Source organism: Manacus vitellinus, unplaced genomic scaffold, assembly GCF_001715985.3.
Source record: "Manacus vitellinus isolate BGI_N305 unplaced genomic scaffold, ASM171598v3 scaffold_22_pilon, whole genome shotgun sequence".
Taxonomy (NCBI): domain Eukaryota; kingdom Metazoa; phylum Chordata; class Aves; order Passeriformes; family Pipridae; genus Manacus; species Manacus vitellinus.
This window is the reverse complement of record NW_021939632.1, coordinates 10,303,768-10,319,438: the sequence shown is the minus strand read 5'-3', so window position 1 is coordinate 10,319,438 and position 15,671 is coordinate 10,303,768. Positions and strand designations below refer to the sequence as shown.

The following is a 15,671-nucleotide window of genomic DNA, read 5'->3' as shown; positions in this document are numbered from 1 at the left end:
ATTGGAACAGGTATTGCTATGAGGTTGTTGAATCTCAAGACTCAAGTGGATAAAATCCTAAGTGAGCCGGTCTGAACTGAACGTTGACACTGTGTGCAGCACAAGGTTGGACTAGATGATCTACAGAGATCATTCTCAACTGGAATTATTTTGATTTACTGGGCTACCCAAATGTACCTGTTTTTTCTCCTTTTACTTTGGGACCGAGATTAAGATAAGGATAAAGTACCGTAGCAAAACTCTTTCATCAAAGTGGCAGCATCTGGTTTAAGCACTAGATTAAGATGCATAGAATATTCGGTTTTATCTGTCAGAAGGTGACTGAAGTAGAATTTACAAAAAAGTTATTGCAAAGATAAATATTTTCCTCAGCAAACAATTAAAAAAAAGAATTTTGCCATAAACCAACAGACCTTCCTACAAATATTTCTGATAGTGTCTTGTTAGGAAAAATTATGCTTTAACAGTAATGAAAGTTTGCTGTATGAATAAGAGATTTTGCTACATATCCTACTAAACACCACAAGTGCCAACAAGCTTCTCAGATATACAAAATGGACTTCTGACAATTTTGGATATTTGACTGATCCTTATGCCAGCAATTATTAATCAAGGGAAACCAATGAACTGCCTCAAAAAACCATTTTAAATGGTGACTTTCTTATAATAAAGATCCAAAGTTTAAAACAGTTCAAAACAGAAAATGTTTTTTAAAAAATTTAATAGGACAAATGCAACACGGTAAGTTAATGCTTTTGGTTTACTTTAGTTATATTTTCCTTAAGAGGTGAAGAACAGCTGCTATGTTAAGGTCCAAAAAACACATTTATTTTTAACATTTGGCAAAGGTATATGGTTTTCCATACAGACATTTCAAAATGTATGTTGGAAATAAATATGAAATGTCAATATTTAGCATTATTCCAGATCTTTAATGAAATTATTACTTCTGTGGAATACTCTAAATATGTATTACAACTTCCATTGCACAGACTAGAAAACTGGAGGGGATAAAAGAAAGGTTTACTAGTAAGTATAAGATGAAGCAACAACTAGCCAGGCTGCCCCACTGGCCATATTCCAGCATGTTTACTTTGATTTCATTCATAGAAATCAATTTTTAAAAAAAAGTCAAAATAAAGCTTTTTCTCTCTGGGTTCTGATAACATTGACCTTCAGTTAAAACCACTGATCTGTTGTGAATTTATTTTACAGACAACTAGAACATTATTAGCCTAAATATTGCAATATATGGCACACAGTCATGAAAAAACGTACTTTGTGTGCAAGAGTATGTAGAATAGTAAGATCAGTATTTAAAATTACTTGTCCTTCACATGTCCCACTATATTAATGTAGAAATATCCCAGTCCTAAACTGGTCATTAAAGCAGTTCGCATTTAATCTACAGATCTCTATAAGAGATTTTATTTTTATACAAGGATTTTTTGTGACTTTTTATTTTTGCTCATTGGTTTTAAGACATAAAATGACTTTTATTTTTTTTTAACTGATGAGAATTACAGGTATTCTTATCTTAAAACTGCAATCATACATCCCTGTCCTACGAGGTATCTGGAACACATGTATGCAGATGAGGCAGTTAACAAAGAACAACATTTCATTTTTTACCAGTAACAGGGCAAACTGCTTTTTAATGTTTTAGCTAGTCAAGGTGAACCTGAGGTTCCTCATCCGAATTCACTGCAACTTCCTGACACATGACAATAACCCAGTTATTCTTCACTAGTGCAACCATGACAGCTTCAGTGACCATAAGCCACACCAATTTACATGGGCATGGACCTGCCCCGAGGCAGGTCTAAAAGTAGCTAATGTGTTATTTTGGACTTTGCTTTCAAATAGATCTAATCTCAGTCAAAAAAACCATATTAAAATTCTCTATGCTGCACGTTCACTCTAATTTTTTGCCAGATAGACATGCTAGTATAAGGTATAATGAACCTGGACTCATGCAGCTAAAGCCACCAGTATGGTGGCTACTATACCAGCAAAATTACCTCTGCAAGTGGTTCTTCTTTTGCTGGTACTAACAAACATAGATAATTCCCTGGCATAGGCTTAGCTTGAGCTGTCTAACATACGAAGAGGCACTGGATGCCATAATAACCTAGACATGCACACGAAACACTCAAACCTGGCCTAAGAAAACCCCTTTAACTTTAATGTAGCTGTTCTTCTCTCGGTTCATCTAAAATCTGAAAATAGTTTAATGTAAGTGATCTTGCCAACCAGGATCATAAAAGTCATACATATTCCACAGTCTTCCAAATCAAGAAGTTATTTAAAAAAGGTAATCATAATTTGGGTTATTCTTTTTATTTCTAAGCTTTAAAGGATGCACTTGCCAGGAATATGACAGATGTTAATTTTTTGTAATGCAAAACCTGAGAATGTAATTTAATCTGACTGTAGCAACTAAAAAACGTGCATGAAAAACAAACATTACAAGACTTCCAGTAATCTCAAGTACTGGCAGCAATGCCCTAACAGCAGCTGTAACTGAGAAAAGTTTAGATGGACAAAAATTTATTCACATTCAAAATAAATATGTTAAAGATTACTTTCTTGAAGTGATCAAAGATCTCAAAAATAGACATCTAAGTCAAGCGACAGTGGCAACAAAATTATTTAAAAAAGAAGCACTTAGTGAGCAAGTATGTGACTTACTGGGAGGCTTTTCTTCTTAATGGATTTAATAGGTAATGAGGTCTAAATTAATCACTAGTACTAGTCCTGACTATTATATTTTGACAAAATAAAAGGAATCTTATTTCAATATTTCTATTGGAGTGGGAAAATAAGAAAAAGCAAAGGGAAAAAGTTGTAGGAAAAATAAGTCAGGAATAATTAAACATTCTACTGCATCTTTTTTTTTCCCCAGAGTACCTGTATTTTCTTCTACTCTTTATGCAATTTAAAAAGGAACAAAATTGATTCAGATGTCTAATAGCTTCCAAACGAAAAGAAGCTATTAACTTTTCAACTGCCTGTTACATAAACATATTTGCTATAAAAATCAGAATTAAAAAAACCCCAACTGAAAATGCAACTGTAGCTTCAGAACATTCTATTATGAAATTAAGGGAACCCATAGTGTTTAGTAGCTTTAATAGGATCTGCCTCACACGAAATATGATACTATGGCTTTATAGAAGATGAACACTTTTAAAATATTTATAAATTTACATGAAAATCATCCCTATATATCATGATGCATTTCAATAATTATTCTACAATACAATGGGAGTGCATGCTCAAACAAAACACCTCAGCAGTATTTTAAAGCAGTAAACCACCTAGCCAATTTCTGTACGTTCTGTAGTTTTTCTAATCCACTCTCCCTGTGGTTGAGCAAAATCGAATTGCCTCTCACATTTGCAGACAGCTCTGTGAAGGTGATAATAGAGCTGCTCCCTGCTGTCATGAGGCAGGAAATAGGAAAATGGCATATGGGGCTAGAAAGAAATAAAAAGAGAACTAAACAAGAACAAAAGAGATTTCAACAAAGGACAACTATAACCCAATATGCTTTGCAAGTTAATCTCTTTTCATAATAATTTAACATACTTAATAATTTATCTGCACACTCAAATGCTTGATATCAACTACTCTGTGAAGTTTTATTGCCCAAAACATTTGGAATAGAAATTATACTAAAAACCATCATATGCAACGCCTGTAAATCAATGCCTTCCTAGTACTCATGTTAAGGGGCTGAACCTTTTCCAATCTGTTAGTAACTGATCTTAGATTTTGTAGCTAAAATGTAACATATAAAACAATGTATACTTGGATTATTAGTGGCAAACCTGTTGAGTGACACCTGAATAGCAAAATATTAAGAGAGGATTATGATTGGTTATGTGTACTAACAATATCAAAGACTTCCTGTTTAAGGACTACTGATGTAAGATGAGGAATAAATTAGAAATGATATTTTCATTTACAATGAGGTGGGGTTTTTTAAATTTTTATTTTTTTAATACAGTATAGGCCTCCAAAAATCAAGAACTTACACATATTTACAGTGCTTCTATATTAAATCTTACTGAAGTGCCTTAAAAATAAAAAGCAAGCCTACTATACCTTTCCTTTTACACTCTGAATGGGATCCACCACCACAGCAACAGCTCTTTCTGATAAGGCCTCAAAGCTCTGCTGGGTATTGATATCTACACCAGACAACCAACAGCCAAAGCCAGGATGACTATGATACCAACCAACTACCATCTCAGGTCTGAAACAAAGAGGACATTGAGATTCTTAAAAATATAAACATGTATCACAAGAAGAAATAGGAATATATCAGGGCATAAATTACAATGAGCTGTGAACAAAACACCATTGGTAATATTTAAATTACTCACCATAGTATGGTGAAAACATGGACATGAATAAATGAGACAAAAGAGGGTTATCATTAAGGGATACAAATTAGCAGTGGTAGATCATGCTTTCAGTTTTTCACCCTGTTACCACACCTTCCCTGAACCAGTTTTTACCCTTTCAGCACTTGAGTAAATATCTACTCTTTAACTCCTTGGCATCGAAGGTTGAATTTTCATGGCAGAAAGTCCATTTCAGACATGGACAACGGGAACCAACGGTGGGAAAGGATTAAATATCAATTAAACCAGCAGTAGAACTAGGAACTCAGTCAAAAAGCAATTTGCACTGTTCTGTTCAGCTGCTGAGCCTTTTGCTAACATTAATTTTGAAGTTTTTCCCACAGTAAAAGAATTTGACCAAGCAGACGACAACTGTTGAGAGGTAGGAGTAAAATAAAAATTTGTTTAAATACTAGGATCTTTTACAAAATTATTTTCCCTTTCTTTTCACTAAAATTGCTCATGAAAAAGCTACATCTTCCTAATTTTTTAAAATATTACTTAAAGGGTTAAATAAAAAAATCAATTTTTTAAGCAGGTACTGTGTAGTAATCACCTAAACTAAACTGAGCAGCATTCTAATCTTTCTGTGCAATAATCAAAGCTGTAGATTTAACAGGAGTGACAGTCTCCTGACAATTGAAATGCAAGAAAAGAATTACATGCTACTCACCTAATTTCTGGGCCAATTATTTATTTTTAAACATTATTAATAGCCCCTAGTTTTGCAGAAAGCCAGCTGTTTCTTCTAAAAACCATGCAGGGAGTATTTGTTACCAACAGCCCTCTTTATACTGACTTACCTTCCTGTCTGTTTCAGCATATCCAACATTTTTGCTTGAAATACAGGATCCACTGCTTCCACACTGACACCCTGATTCAAAAGACAGACAAAAATCATAGTAGTTGTACATAAAGCAATATTATCTTTTGACTTGTTACTTTCCACACAAAAAAATATTTATAAGTATCTTTTTAAAAAGGCAACCTGAATATTCCAGTACTACATGACAGAACTCCCTTAAATGCAAAATACAATTTTTAGAAATGTATTTCAATGTGATTCTTAAAATACTGAAAGAAGATTTTGAATTGCTATGTAAGTAATCTCTACAATGAGTAAACATGATTAAATAGGCACAGGAATTTATCTTTTCCCCCTCTGTTTGCTCTGCAAACAGTGGTCTGTTGTTTCTCACAAGTTTAGCTCTACAGGTTTTATTCAAGATTAATATTACATATTGGCTTTATGCAGATTTTTATATTATGCACAGGTATAGAATTAATTCAGGACAAAAGAATTTGAAAATTTAATTGATGTGCAGCTCTGAGTTACAAAGGGATGCCATTGCTTCTTTTAAGAACATTTCATTCTAGTTACACAAAATAAAGCATCATAAACCCCAGTTATGCCCCTTGACTCAACTCTTTAATCTCTTTATAAAACGGATATTCTTACTCAAAATTAAAATACATAATTTTTTCACATCACAAAAATATCATTTAAGAGACATGCCACTAAGATCTGTCAAAGAGAGCAAGTTTGAAGCATATCTAGTTTGAAGTGTATCTATAGCACCATCACAGTTAAGCACATGATATGCTTCTAATCAAACATTTTAAATTTTGAATCCTTCCCCTGGCTCACAGTATATGAGTTCTGAAAGTTATCAATTTATAAATCTTATAAGTCATGTACTACCAATATATTTATACTACATAAGAACATAACATCTGCATATATTGATATACCCACTTAAGTACTAGACTTTGCCAAAAAAAAGTTTCTACTAATTTTTTTTCGTTTACTGAAACCCTTAAATCCATTTGACTTGTTTGAACTATAACTCACAGATTATACCTTCAGATTGCATCAGAGGTAAAGCACAAGAAGCTTTCCAAAAATAAATTTACCATAAGGAAAAAAACAAACAAACAAACAAAACTATCAAGGTATAGATGCAAAGAACTCACCGTTCCAGACTGTGGCATTGCAAAAACATCAATCACTCTCACAGTATAATCATCAACAAATTCTCCAAGCATCAGACCCATGACTTCCATAGGGACACCAGCACGACCATGCTTCAACATCTGGAATCAAGACCAAATGACACCATATGTTTAACAGGAGACTCAAGTTTGATTTGAGGTAGTTCTTTCAGCCTTTGTTGATCTATAGTTAATTTGCAACTTGTAGCACACTTGGAAACTGTAATGAACTATAAAATAGTAAAAGCAAAGCCAATAAAGCAGAACTAATTGAAGTAAGTTTCTGAGTGTTCCAATCAGCATTAATTTATTTTTAAAATTAGTCTGACCAGCACCTAGGGAACACACGTCCATAAACTTTGGACAGCTGCCAGGTGCTCTATCTCCAGCACTATACTCAGACACAGTATGCACAGTATGCACAGAACACTTACTTTCAGCAGTGCAAGGGAAGAGATATAAACCTGTTCTGCTGTATCAACTGCAGGAGCATCTGTTGGTGGTCCCTATGAAAAGAATAAATAATTATTTTCTCCACCATTGTTATTCTGCAATTTCGAAACATTTTCTTTTGTTTTCCATATTACAAAACTTACAGAAAAATGCATGTATAATTGTGACTTTGTGGGTTAGATATAGTTGTTACAAACAAAAAAAAAAAGTACACCCAAACCCCAAACACTTCTTTACAGCACCTTTCTTCACTAACATATTTTGTAAAAGGTCACCTCCCTCACCCAAAAGTACACAGTCTAAAGAGCAATCTTATCACAATCAGTCAAATATAAAACTGGCAAGTATTGCACTGGGTACAAACCTGTTACAAGCCATTCAGGCTGAGTCAGATAAGTTTCCATTAGTCAGCCTTGCTGCAATGCAAACCTTCGTCAGCTGTAAAATATGGCCACTTCTCCAATTAACTATGTGTTTCTTACAGTGGTGTGAATGTAAATGTTGCTGGGCTAGCATGATTAACTGGCAGCAACACAAACAGCAATTTCCCTTTGCTTCATCAGCTTTCAGCTAAAGAGGACTTGCAGATAAAGGCTATGGGAGTACTTTGCAGATACACCGGTACAGTGAGAGAAAAAATGGACCTCTGATCCCTAGGTGGAAAAGCTGTGAACAAAATACTTTGCTCTTTGCCTTATGAGTAGTTATTCAAAAATTAGCACAACTGTCCCAGGTGTGAATGATTGGTTGAAACAGGTTCTGTGTACTGCTGAAAATGAAAAACACAGGAGGTAGCAGTTTAAATGTCCCTTTCTCAAGGAGCAAAAGAAATGATGCTGCTGCTCTTATATACAGAATTCCATAACAGCATACCTCATTACAGTCAATTAAGAGCACGTTCACTAATTTATTATGAAATTGTGTACAACAAATTTCTGCTGAAAAGACACTGGTTACTTCTGCATGAAGTGATGTAAACTTAGAAAGGCAACAAAACAACACTAGGGAGTATGGTAAATAAAAAAGATACTCCAGATTAAGCTAAAAGAGGAAAACTGGTGCTTTTACACAAACATTTTACAGATTTAGAACTTTGATTCCAGAGTTATAAGCAAAATTGGGGGAAAAAAGGAGAAGTTTCAAATAAATTCTAGATATTTCCCTGTAAGAGGAAATTCAGTACAATGTGTATCCACATGACAACAAATAGAAGAAAGCAATCAACGCATGCCATTACCTCCTGAAGATAAAACCAGGTACTTAAGTAATCAAAATATTGCATTTGTACAGTAATTGTCTTTTCTGCATACTTCCATTTTTTCATACACAGACAAATGACATCTAGTCTTCAGAATACAGACAATAAGAAAATTCAGTTTGGGGTTTTTTTCCCTCCCTAACGTCAATGAATACTTTCTCTATTAATTCCAGATCCAACTTTTATATTTTGAATCCAGTCTTTGTATTTTGAAACTTACATACATGCATGGATCCGTGGCAACCGTAACTGCTTCATAATAGCTTCAAACCTTTATTTCCAACTTGGATATTGCTGATCATCACCTCTTGATATGTGCTCTTCCTCACTTCTTACTACTCATTGCTAATTCCTCTGTCACTCTGGCCTTTTCAGCAATCTTCCAGCAGTTTTAACTTTTCACCTTCTATAGTATTCTCACCAAAGGTCTATTTTGCATCAACCCCACCCCTTCATCAAAAGCCTGGTATAGCCCTAGGCCAACAGTGAGATGCTCCAGTGGAGAAGTGCTCCTCTAGCACTCATGCTGAAAAACTCTATGAGCAGTTCCTCAGAACATTTCACAGAACCAGATGCACAGAGCATCTGAATCACTTATACCAAACTTTCTACAATTAAATTGTTTGACTGGTAAAGCTTCAAATGCCCAATCATTTTCTGATGCTGTTCCTATGTTTTTTCCTCCATAAGAATGTCAGATTACTTTTTTAACCATCTCTCTCCTGCTTTAAGTCTATTCTAATGATTCACTTTGAAACGTTCACTTAGAATTTGGAAAGCATGAAGATTCAAGTTTCCACAATCACTGCCAAGAATAAAGCCCAGATAAACTGAGTTTTAATTTTAAAAGTAACTTTCCAGTTCGTTAACAACTTTTTTCATACATAAAGCTCTCCCAATTTTCTACCAGTTCTAGACCAGAGACGGTCTGAAGTGAGAGTAAAAATACAAACTCAGTAACCTTCTGCTTTAGGAAGAACAATAATACCCATGCTGTGATCACCATACACATTCTACATTTGTTCCAGATTTTATTTAACATTTCACTGTAAGCAACTATCCCATTGCACCATTCAGTATTTTTTAAAATAGAGAACAGCATAATAGAAAAAATCCCACAAACTAGCATAAGTAATTTTATGATTTCTGGAAGGCAAATGTTGCTGTTTGATTGAGACCAGCTTCTCAAAAATCAGGAGCTTAAACTGAAGTTTACTCTACAGACTATGGTTCTCAAATAGGTTCTCCTTGATGGAATCTCTAGTGTGTGTTAAGATCACACTGACACCCGTCTTGCAGCTGAGGCATTAATCACGTCTCTGTCCCCTGTACAGATGCCCGTGTCACAACCTGTAAGAGCTTATTCTTCATAACTTTTCTGATTTTAAAATCAGTCAGGAGATTCACCACTTATGGGGAGGAAACAAAGACAAACATTAATACATTTTGTTTCTGTAACATGGCAAATAAATCACCTTTAGTTTAAGTGAAGGTAGGAACTAAAGCAGGGTATAACCCTACTGTATTAATTCCTAATATTTCCTTATGATTTCTATATTCCTTGGAGCTTCCAAAGGCTCATTTATCTTGGTGATGGTCCAGAAGAGGGACTTCATCAATTTCTGTATTCAAAATTTATGTTAGAAGTCCTCTTGCCAGTTGCCAGCACTGATAGTCAACTATTTTCAGCATAGGAAATGTTGCTAATTCATAAAAGAATGCTTCATTGGTGTAAATCAACTTGCTTAGCTTCTGCTAGCTTGTTTTGGGTTTTTTTAAGCCATAGTATTCACTGAGAATGATTTTGCACACTAAATGTGTTTAAATATATATATATATAAACAACCACGTTAGGAGGTATCAATTGCAAACTTCACTGCTCCACTTTAAGCATGTGCCATGAGACAGTAAAAATATTAAAGATCAGCTTTCACTCTTATCATGCAGTTCAACCACTTTACCTGAACTCATAAAAATTAGCTAATGGTGGTATACAGTGCAGGTTTATTAAGTCTCAGTCATCTCATAAAAATACAGCACATACTCAGTATGTCCTTGGTCACTGATGTTTCTTTTGTGTGACCTCACTATCTCCTTTCCGTCTGCTCTGTTCTCCTTATAGATTTTAATTACTAGCTAAATTATGGGAAAAGGAAACTCATCATTGCACCACACCAATTATGTGTATTAATTTTCATGTTAATATTCCTTCCTTTGTTTTGAATACAGATTAGAATGAACTGCTCAAAGGAATACTGAAATGATCCATACGTCAAGTTTCGCATTATTTTTCTACCAAAGATAAACTGCCACATAAAATACTATAATTACACATTTGTACTTCTACAGAAAATGATAAAGGCAAAGTTCATCAAATTCTTAACATAAAACCTTTAGAGGTTCAATAACTAAAACCAACAGAATAGATCTTGGGTCTTCCAGGTAGTTTACTTTACTTTAGATGATACCATTTGAAAAAACAGATATTTGGAAACTGGAACCAATTTACTGCCATCTCGGATCACCTTCCTTTCCACAAATGGCTGATAATCTAACATAGCCCTGGAGTGACAGCCCAAGCTTCTGCATGTTAGTTACACAGTATGTGGGAGTTAGCTATGAGTTATATGCTTTGAGACTTCTTTGGTCTGTTTCTGCTAGTCTTTCACAGAAGTTTATGCATTTCTTTCATCAAGAAAAGAGGAAGAAAGACTTTATTAGTTAATCTCTACATGGAGGCAAGTATTTTACACTGACCCTCCACAGCATGTGCTACTACCACTGTTCATAAACTTCACTGCCTGCCAACTTTAACAAAGAAGCACCATCCTTATGAAGCAGAGTACCAAATTAAATTAACTGGTGTCAGGAACCCAAACAAGAAAGCATTTGTATCTACAGTGCAAAAGATCCGCTGGTATTTTTGGTTACATTATGGTATTCAAAGGACAGACCCCACTAGCACAGTTTTGGAAGACTGTCCATCTCAATGCAAAACAGCAAATGCAGGTTTATTGGATTATTTCTCAGGGAACTGGAGAAAAATCAGATTTGGAAACTGCAAGGAATATTGAACACTCTTTTTCCCAAGCATGCCTGTATAAGCTGGATACAGTAATTATTAAAATTAAAAAACTGCTCTTAGACAATACTGTTATATGCTACTTACTGAAAATGGACGTTTATTCTGAATCAACTATACATGCTGTCAGCCAGTGAAATGAGCTGCCTGATGGCCAGCCATCTCATAAAACCCAACCAAACTCTGGGTTTGTTTTTGTTTAGAATGGCAGAATCCCAAGTTCAATAATAATTGATAAAATTAAGTTAGCACTATTCAAATACGTTTTTACTTTTTTTTTCAGTACAACTTGTAATGGAAAAAGAATCACATGCAAGTTATGAACAGAAAATTAAACTGTAATATAAATTATGCATGATACTATTTTTGCTTCAAAGAGTTAAAGAAATGATCCAATATAAAAAGCAGCCCTTTACTTGGGCAGCCCTTGTTGACTAAGTGTTAAAGGCATTTGCCATTCTAACAGGATAAAAACTAACGCCTTGAAGTGTTATCTACTCAGGCCTTTTAGCAAATTTGTTAACACTTTTAGGTATATTACTTCACCTTTCTCTTAGTGTGAACCGATATCAATTATTTAGCCAATTTTATTATTAAATGTGAACTAAAGTGTCACTTTAGAGCACTGCTCTTTATTTGTACTATTTTACATTTATTCAAATAGGTATAGAAGGTGGACTTGATTAATTACACAAGCAACTGAGAAATAGTCCAGAAATGGATACACTTTCCATTGTTTAAATGGATCTTAAACACTGCTCTGGTGTCATGCTAACAGCACAAAAGATGATTTTGAAATACATCACTGCTGTTTCAAAGAAACTCAGTTTTGCAGGGGCAACTGTAATAAAAAGCCAAAGGCAGCAAACTAAAGTACTGTAGAGCACATCTTAGCTTTAATGCACCAAAAACCATATTACTGTGTAAAATATAAGAACTGCCACAATCTTTACTACTTTTTTCCCAATTTATTTTTGCAATTGGAACAATTTAAACATGAACATAGGACACACAAGCAAACTATGACTACTATAGTGTTTTCTTTCTTTCCCAGTAAGGTAAGAAAGAACCTTTTAATACTTTAATTTTGTGAGTATTAAACAACTAGTGTGAAAAACAAGCTGCATGTAAACTATTTCTACTGCCTCTGCTTCAATGACTAGCTGAGGCAACCTGTTATAGGAGGTGTTAATTGGCAATAGGAGTACAAGTCAGAATCATGTTCCCCATCGTCCTAACCCAGCAAGGCTAGGTCATTAAAGTGGAAATGAATTCTTTCATGCCGACTTAACCCTTTCAATACGTATTTTCAGCTGTTATATCCAAATACAATTGAGAAAGATTAACTAAAAAAAAAAAAAACAAGAAAAAAAACCCTTGCATTACTTTTGAATTTAAATAAGCATTCACCCCACACTTTTTCTTCATTTCCCTTCTCTACCTCCTCCAGAACAAGTGTTTCAGGTAAAGATGACATTTTATTATGTAGGTAAGGAGGATAAAGGCAACTGAGGTATTAATGCAAGGACAATCATTGTAAAATAGTAATTTATCACATTAAAGGATGCGTGGAAGGATCAGAACACAAAGAAATCTTAAAACTACAATTTTATGGAGGTAAATTCAACTGTGTGTGTATAGTTTGGTATGAGGGAAAAAAACCCATTCCAGAATACTACCTGCAGAGAGGACACAAGCATGAGCATGAGTGCAGAGGTATTAGTGATAATAAGACCTTAGAAGTTCACCAGAGTACCACTGCTCTTCTCTACTTGCCCTTTGTCACTAAGTGGTACAACCTGGTTATATATTGATATAAATTTTAATAGAAGATGTCTTAGATCAGCATAGTGCTTTTTACACATTGCTAAGCCTAAAAATCTAAACAGAATTTGGATTGTGGAATAATTTTTTCCTGTACTGAGACAATACACTTATAGAAATTACCAACTCATGTTCCATCAGTAGAAGCAGCAAAGGGAGTAAACCATACTCCTGGATCTCTGGTTCTAGCAACTTTGCCATGACAAGCACTAGAAGCCACATATTGCATTTTCTGCAGTACAGGAAGTTAACATGATCAGTCATGACAGACAAAAATTACTGAGGTCATAAAAAAATTAAAAATCAGAGAGTTCATAAAAAAAGGAAAAATACATTACTTTGCACTGTGAATCACACACTAATTAGTAGTAATTTGAAATTTTATTGCTATTTTCAAGCTAGTACACACGCAATTTTGAAGTTATATCCACATCAACAGGATTAGACTTTGAAACTAGCATTATGCCTAAACAGTTTGTATGTTTAGGTCCATTTTTATACCAATTATAATCAAGCATACATAACAGACCACAAAATACCATAAGCCTCAACAAACAGCCTAGATTTCTCAAAGGATCACATTGTCTTCTTACACCATATGTCAGATGAAATAAAAATTGTAGTAACATGTTTAGTCTCATAGACTCCAAAATGGAGTAAGGATACTAGGGAAGTACTGTGGCATCAACTGCTACTTTAAATTGAAAACCTCTGAAAAAAACCCCACCTTAACAGGCCAGATAAAAACTGCATCAGTATGTTTTACAAATTTCTGTCTCCTAAAAAAAGTTTATCCAGGTTCACATTTACAACAGAACTCCATAAACAGCAATATAGATGGACTTGAAATATGTAACATTTCCAATCTCCCTGTATCTTCAAAAACCAAAATTACAGAACACAGAACTTTGTATAGCTTTGAGCAGTTGGTTTAACGGGTTGGGATCATAAGTTTGCCAACACCTCTTTGGTGCAGAGCCAAGACATTACTGCTTAGCTTTTCTGCTTGTTTGCAGTTTTAGCTTCTGTGGGGTTTTGAGGTTTTCTTTGGGGTGTGTGTGTGTGTGGGTGGTGGTTTTTGGGCTGTTTTTTGGTTGTGGGGTTTTTTTGTTGTTGTTGTTGGGAGTTTTTTTGTGGTGTTTTTGTTTGTTTTTATTATTTGATTGCTTTTAATTAAGCAGAACTTCAAACATAAATAGTTTCCAGTTTACTGGGACACTAGAAGAACCTGGCCAGAATTTCAGTTAACAGAAGGAAGTAATGAAAGTTTAGCTTATGTTTCTATCCTATCCATCTATTAGTAGTCTCTACTGCACTACTAATAGTTTAATGGAAGAGGTATAGTAATTCACCAGTGTGAGCATATGCAGGATTTCCCATGTGCTCATAGAATGTAACGTGTTTCGCTCATCTAATTGCCCAAAATTGTCAAAATTTTAAAAGGTCTTCTACAAAAAAGCCAGTACTTCTGTTTTACAGCGCTACCTTTTGAAAATATTGTCAAAGACAGAGGCTTAGAACTTACTAAGAAAAAAATATTTACCAGATTTGGCATCAAATGATGCTAATTGAAGTTATTTTGAGGTCCGTTAAGTTTAATTTCACTACAATGTACTTTACAGACATTCTATTTAGTCTAATTTTTATTAGAAATAAATATTTATTACCCAATATTAACATGCATTCACGATATAAAATTATTTACATATATCACCTTGATGCAATTTGCAGTAGTCAGACTTTCTGCAATTTTCCCAACACAACTGGTGCAAGAAATGGCCACTTAAGTGTGATCTTTCCAGGTTCAGTGTTTCCTCTGTCTTTACCCCATATAAGCTACAAATTCATTGAGACACATATCACAGCAAGGGAAGGTATGCTGCATCACTGCAGTTAATATCCCTTATTATCAAGTACAAGCACAATTTGGACTAGATGACCTTTAAAGGTCCCTTCCAACCCAAACCATTCTGTGATTGTACGACAACGTTATGATTAGCAAAAAGCCATAAGATCAGGGACACAAAAAATCCTCAGTAACACTGTACCATCCTTTTGAAAAGAACTATTATTTTTCACAACCTCAGTCTACTGGAAATAAAAAGAAAATCCAGAGCTCAGTTTCACTCCAGAACAAAACCAGGACTAACCTGTTATCTATTCCTATCAGCATTACAGAAGGTAGTGGGATTTAGAACCGAGCCTCAATGCACATGACGAGTCAGCATTTGTAGATTTTTGTCTACCTCCAGAAGTGTCTAACACAGATTTTTAATTACCTTATTCTAGACACAGTTCTGTCAAGAAGGCAAGTACCCATCAGCAGGTGTTACCTGAGATCACCCTGAAGTACACTTTGAGCAGCAAAGCAGTTTACTCAATATGTAGAAAAATGCACTGGGTTCTATACGCCTACAGGTTCTCTGTTGTGAAGAGCTGGTCCTGTGGATATGAGCAGGTGAGCTGGAGATTCAGTAGCAATATGTAGGAAGGTTGGTTGCAGCACTTGAAAAACAACCAACCAACCCTGCCCAAAACCACACCACTATTAACACAAGAACACTTCAAACTTCCAGGGAAAGCCTAAAGATGACTCTTCTACATGGCAGGAAGCAAACAGAAGCCCTTGTTCAAAGGTGCTGGATAGTAG

General features: G+C 34.8%; 1 protein-coding gene across 1 annotated transcript in view; it reads right to left on the bottom strand.

Moving 5' to 3' along the window:
• The window catches only part of PSMD14 (proteasome 26S subunit, non-ATPase 14), a 46,767-nt gene that overhangs the window by 17,112 nt on the left and 13,984 nt on the right, over nt 1-15,671 (bottom strand). Inside the window, exons 5-8 of the mRNA XM_018072635.2 lie at nt 6,839-6,910; nt 6,387-6,506; nt 5,216-5,286; nt 4,111-4,261 (exon numbers count right to left, since the gene is read on the bottom strand). Of these exons, the coding sequence (XP_017928124.1) occupies nt 4,111-4,261; nt 5,216-5,286; nt 6,387-6,506; nt 6,839-6,910 (414 nt within the window). The remainder of the gene's footprint in view (nt 1-4,110; nt 4,262-5,215; nt 5,287-6,386; nt 6,507-6,838; nt 6,911-15,671) is intronic.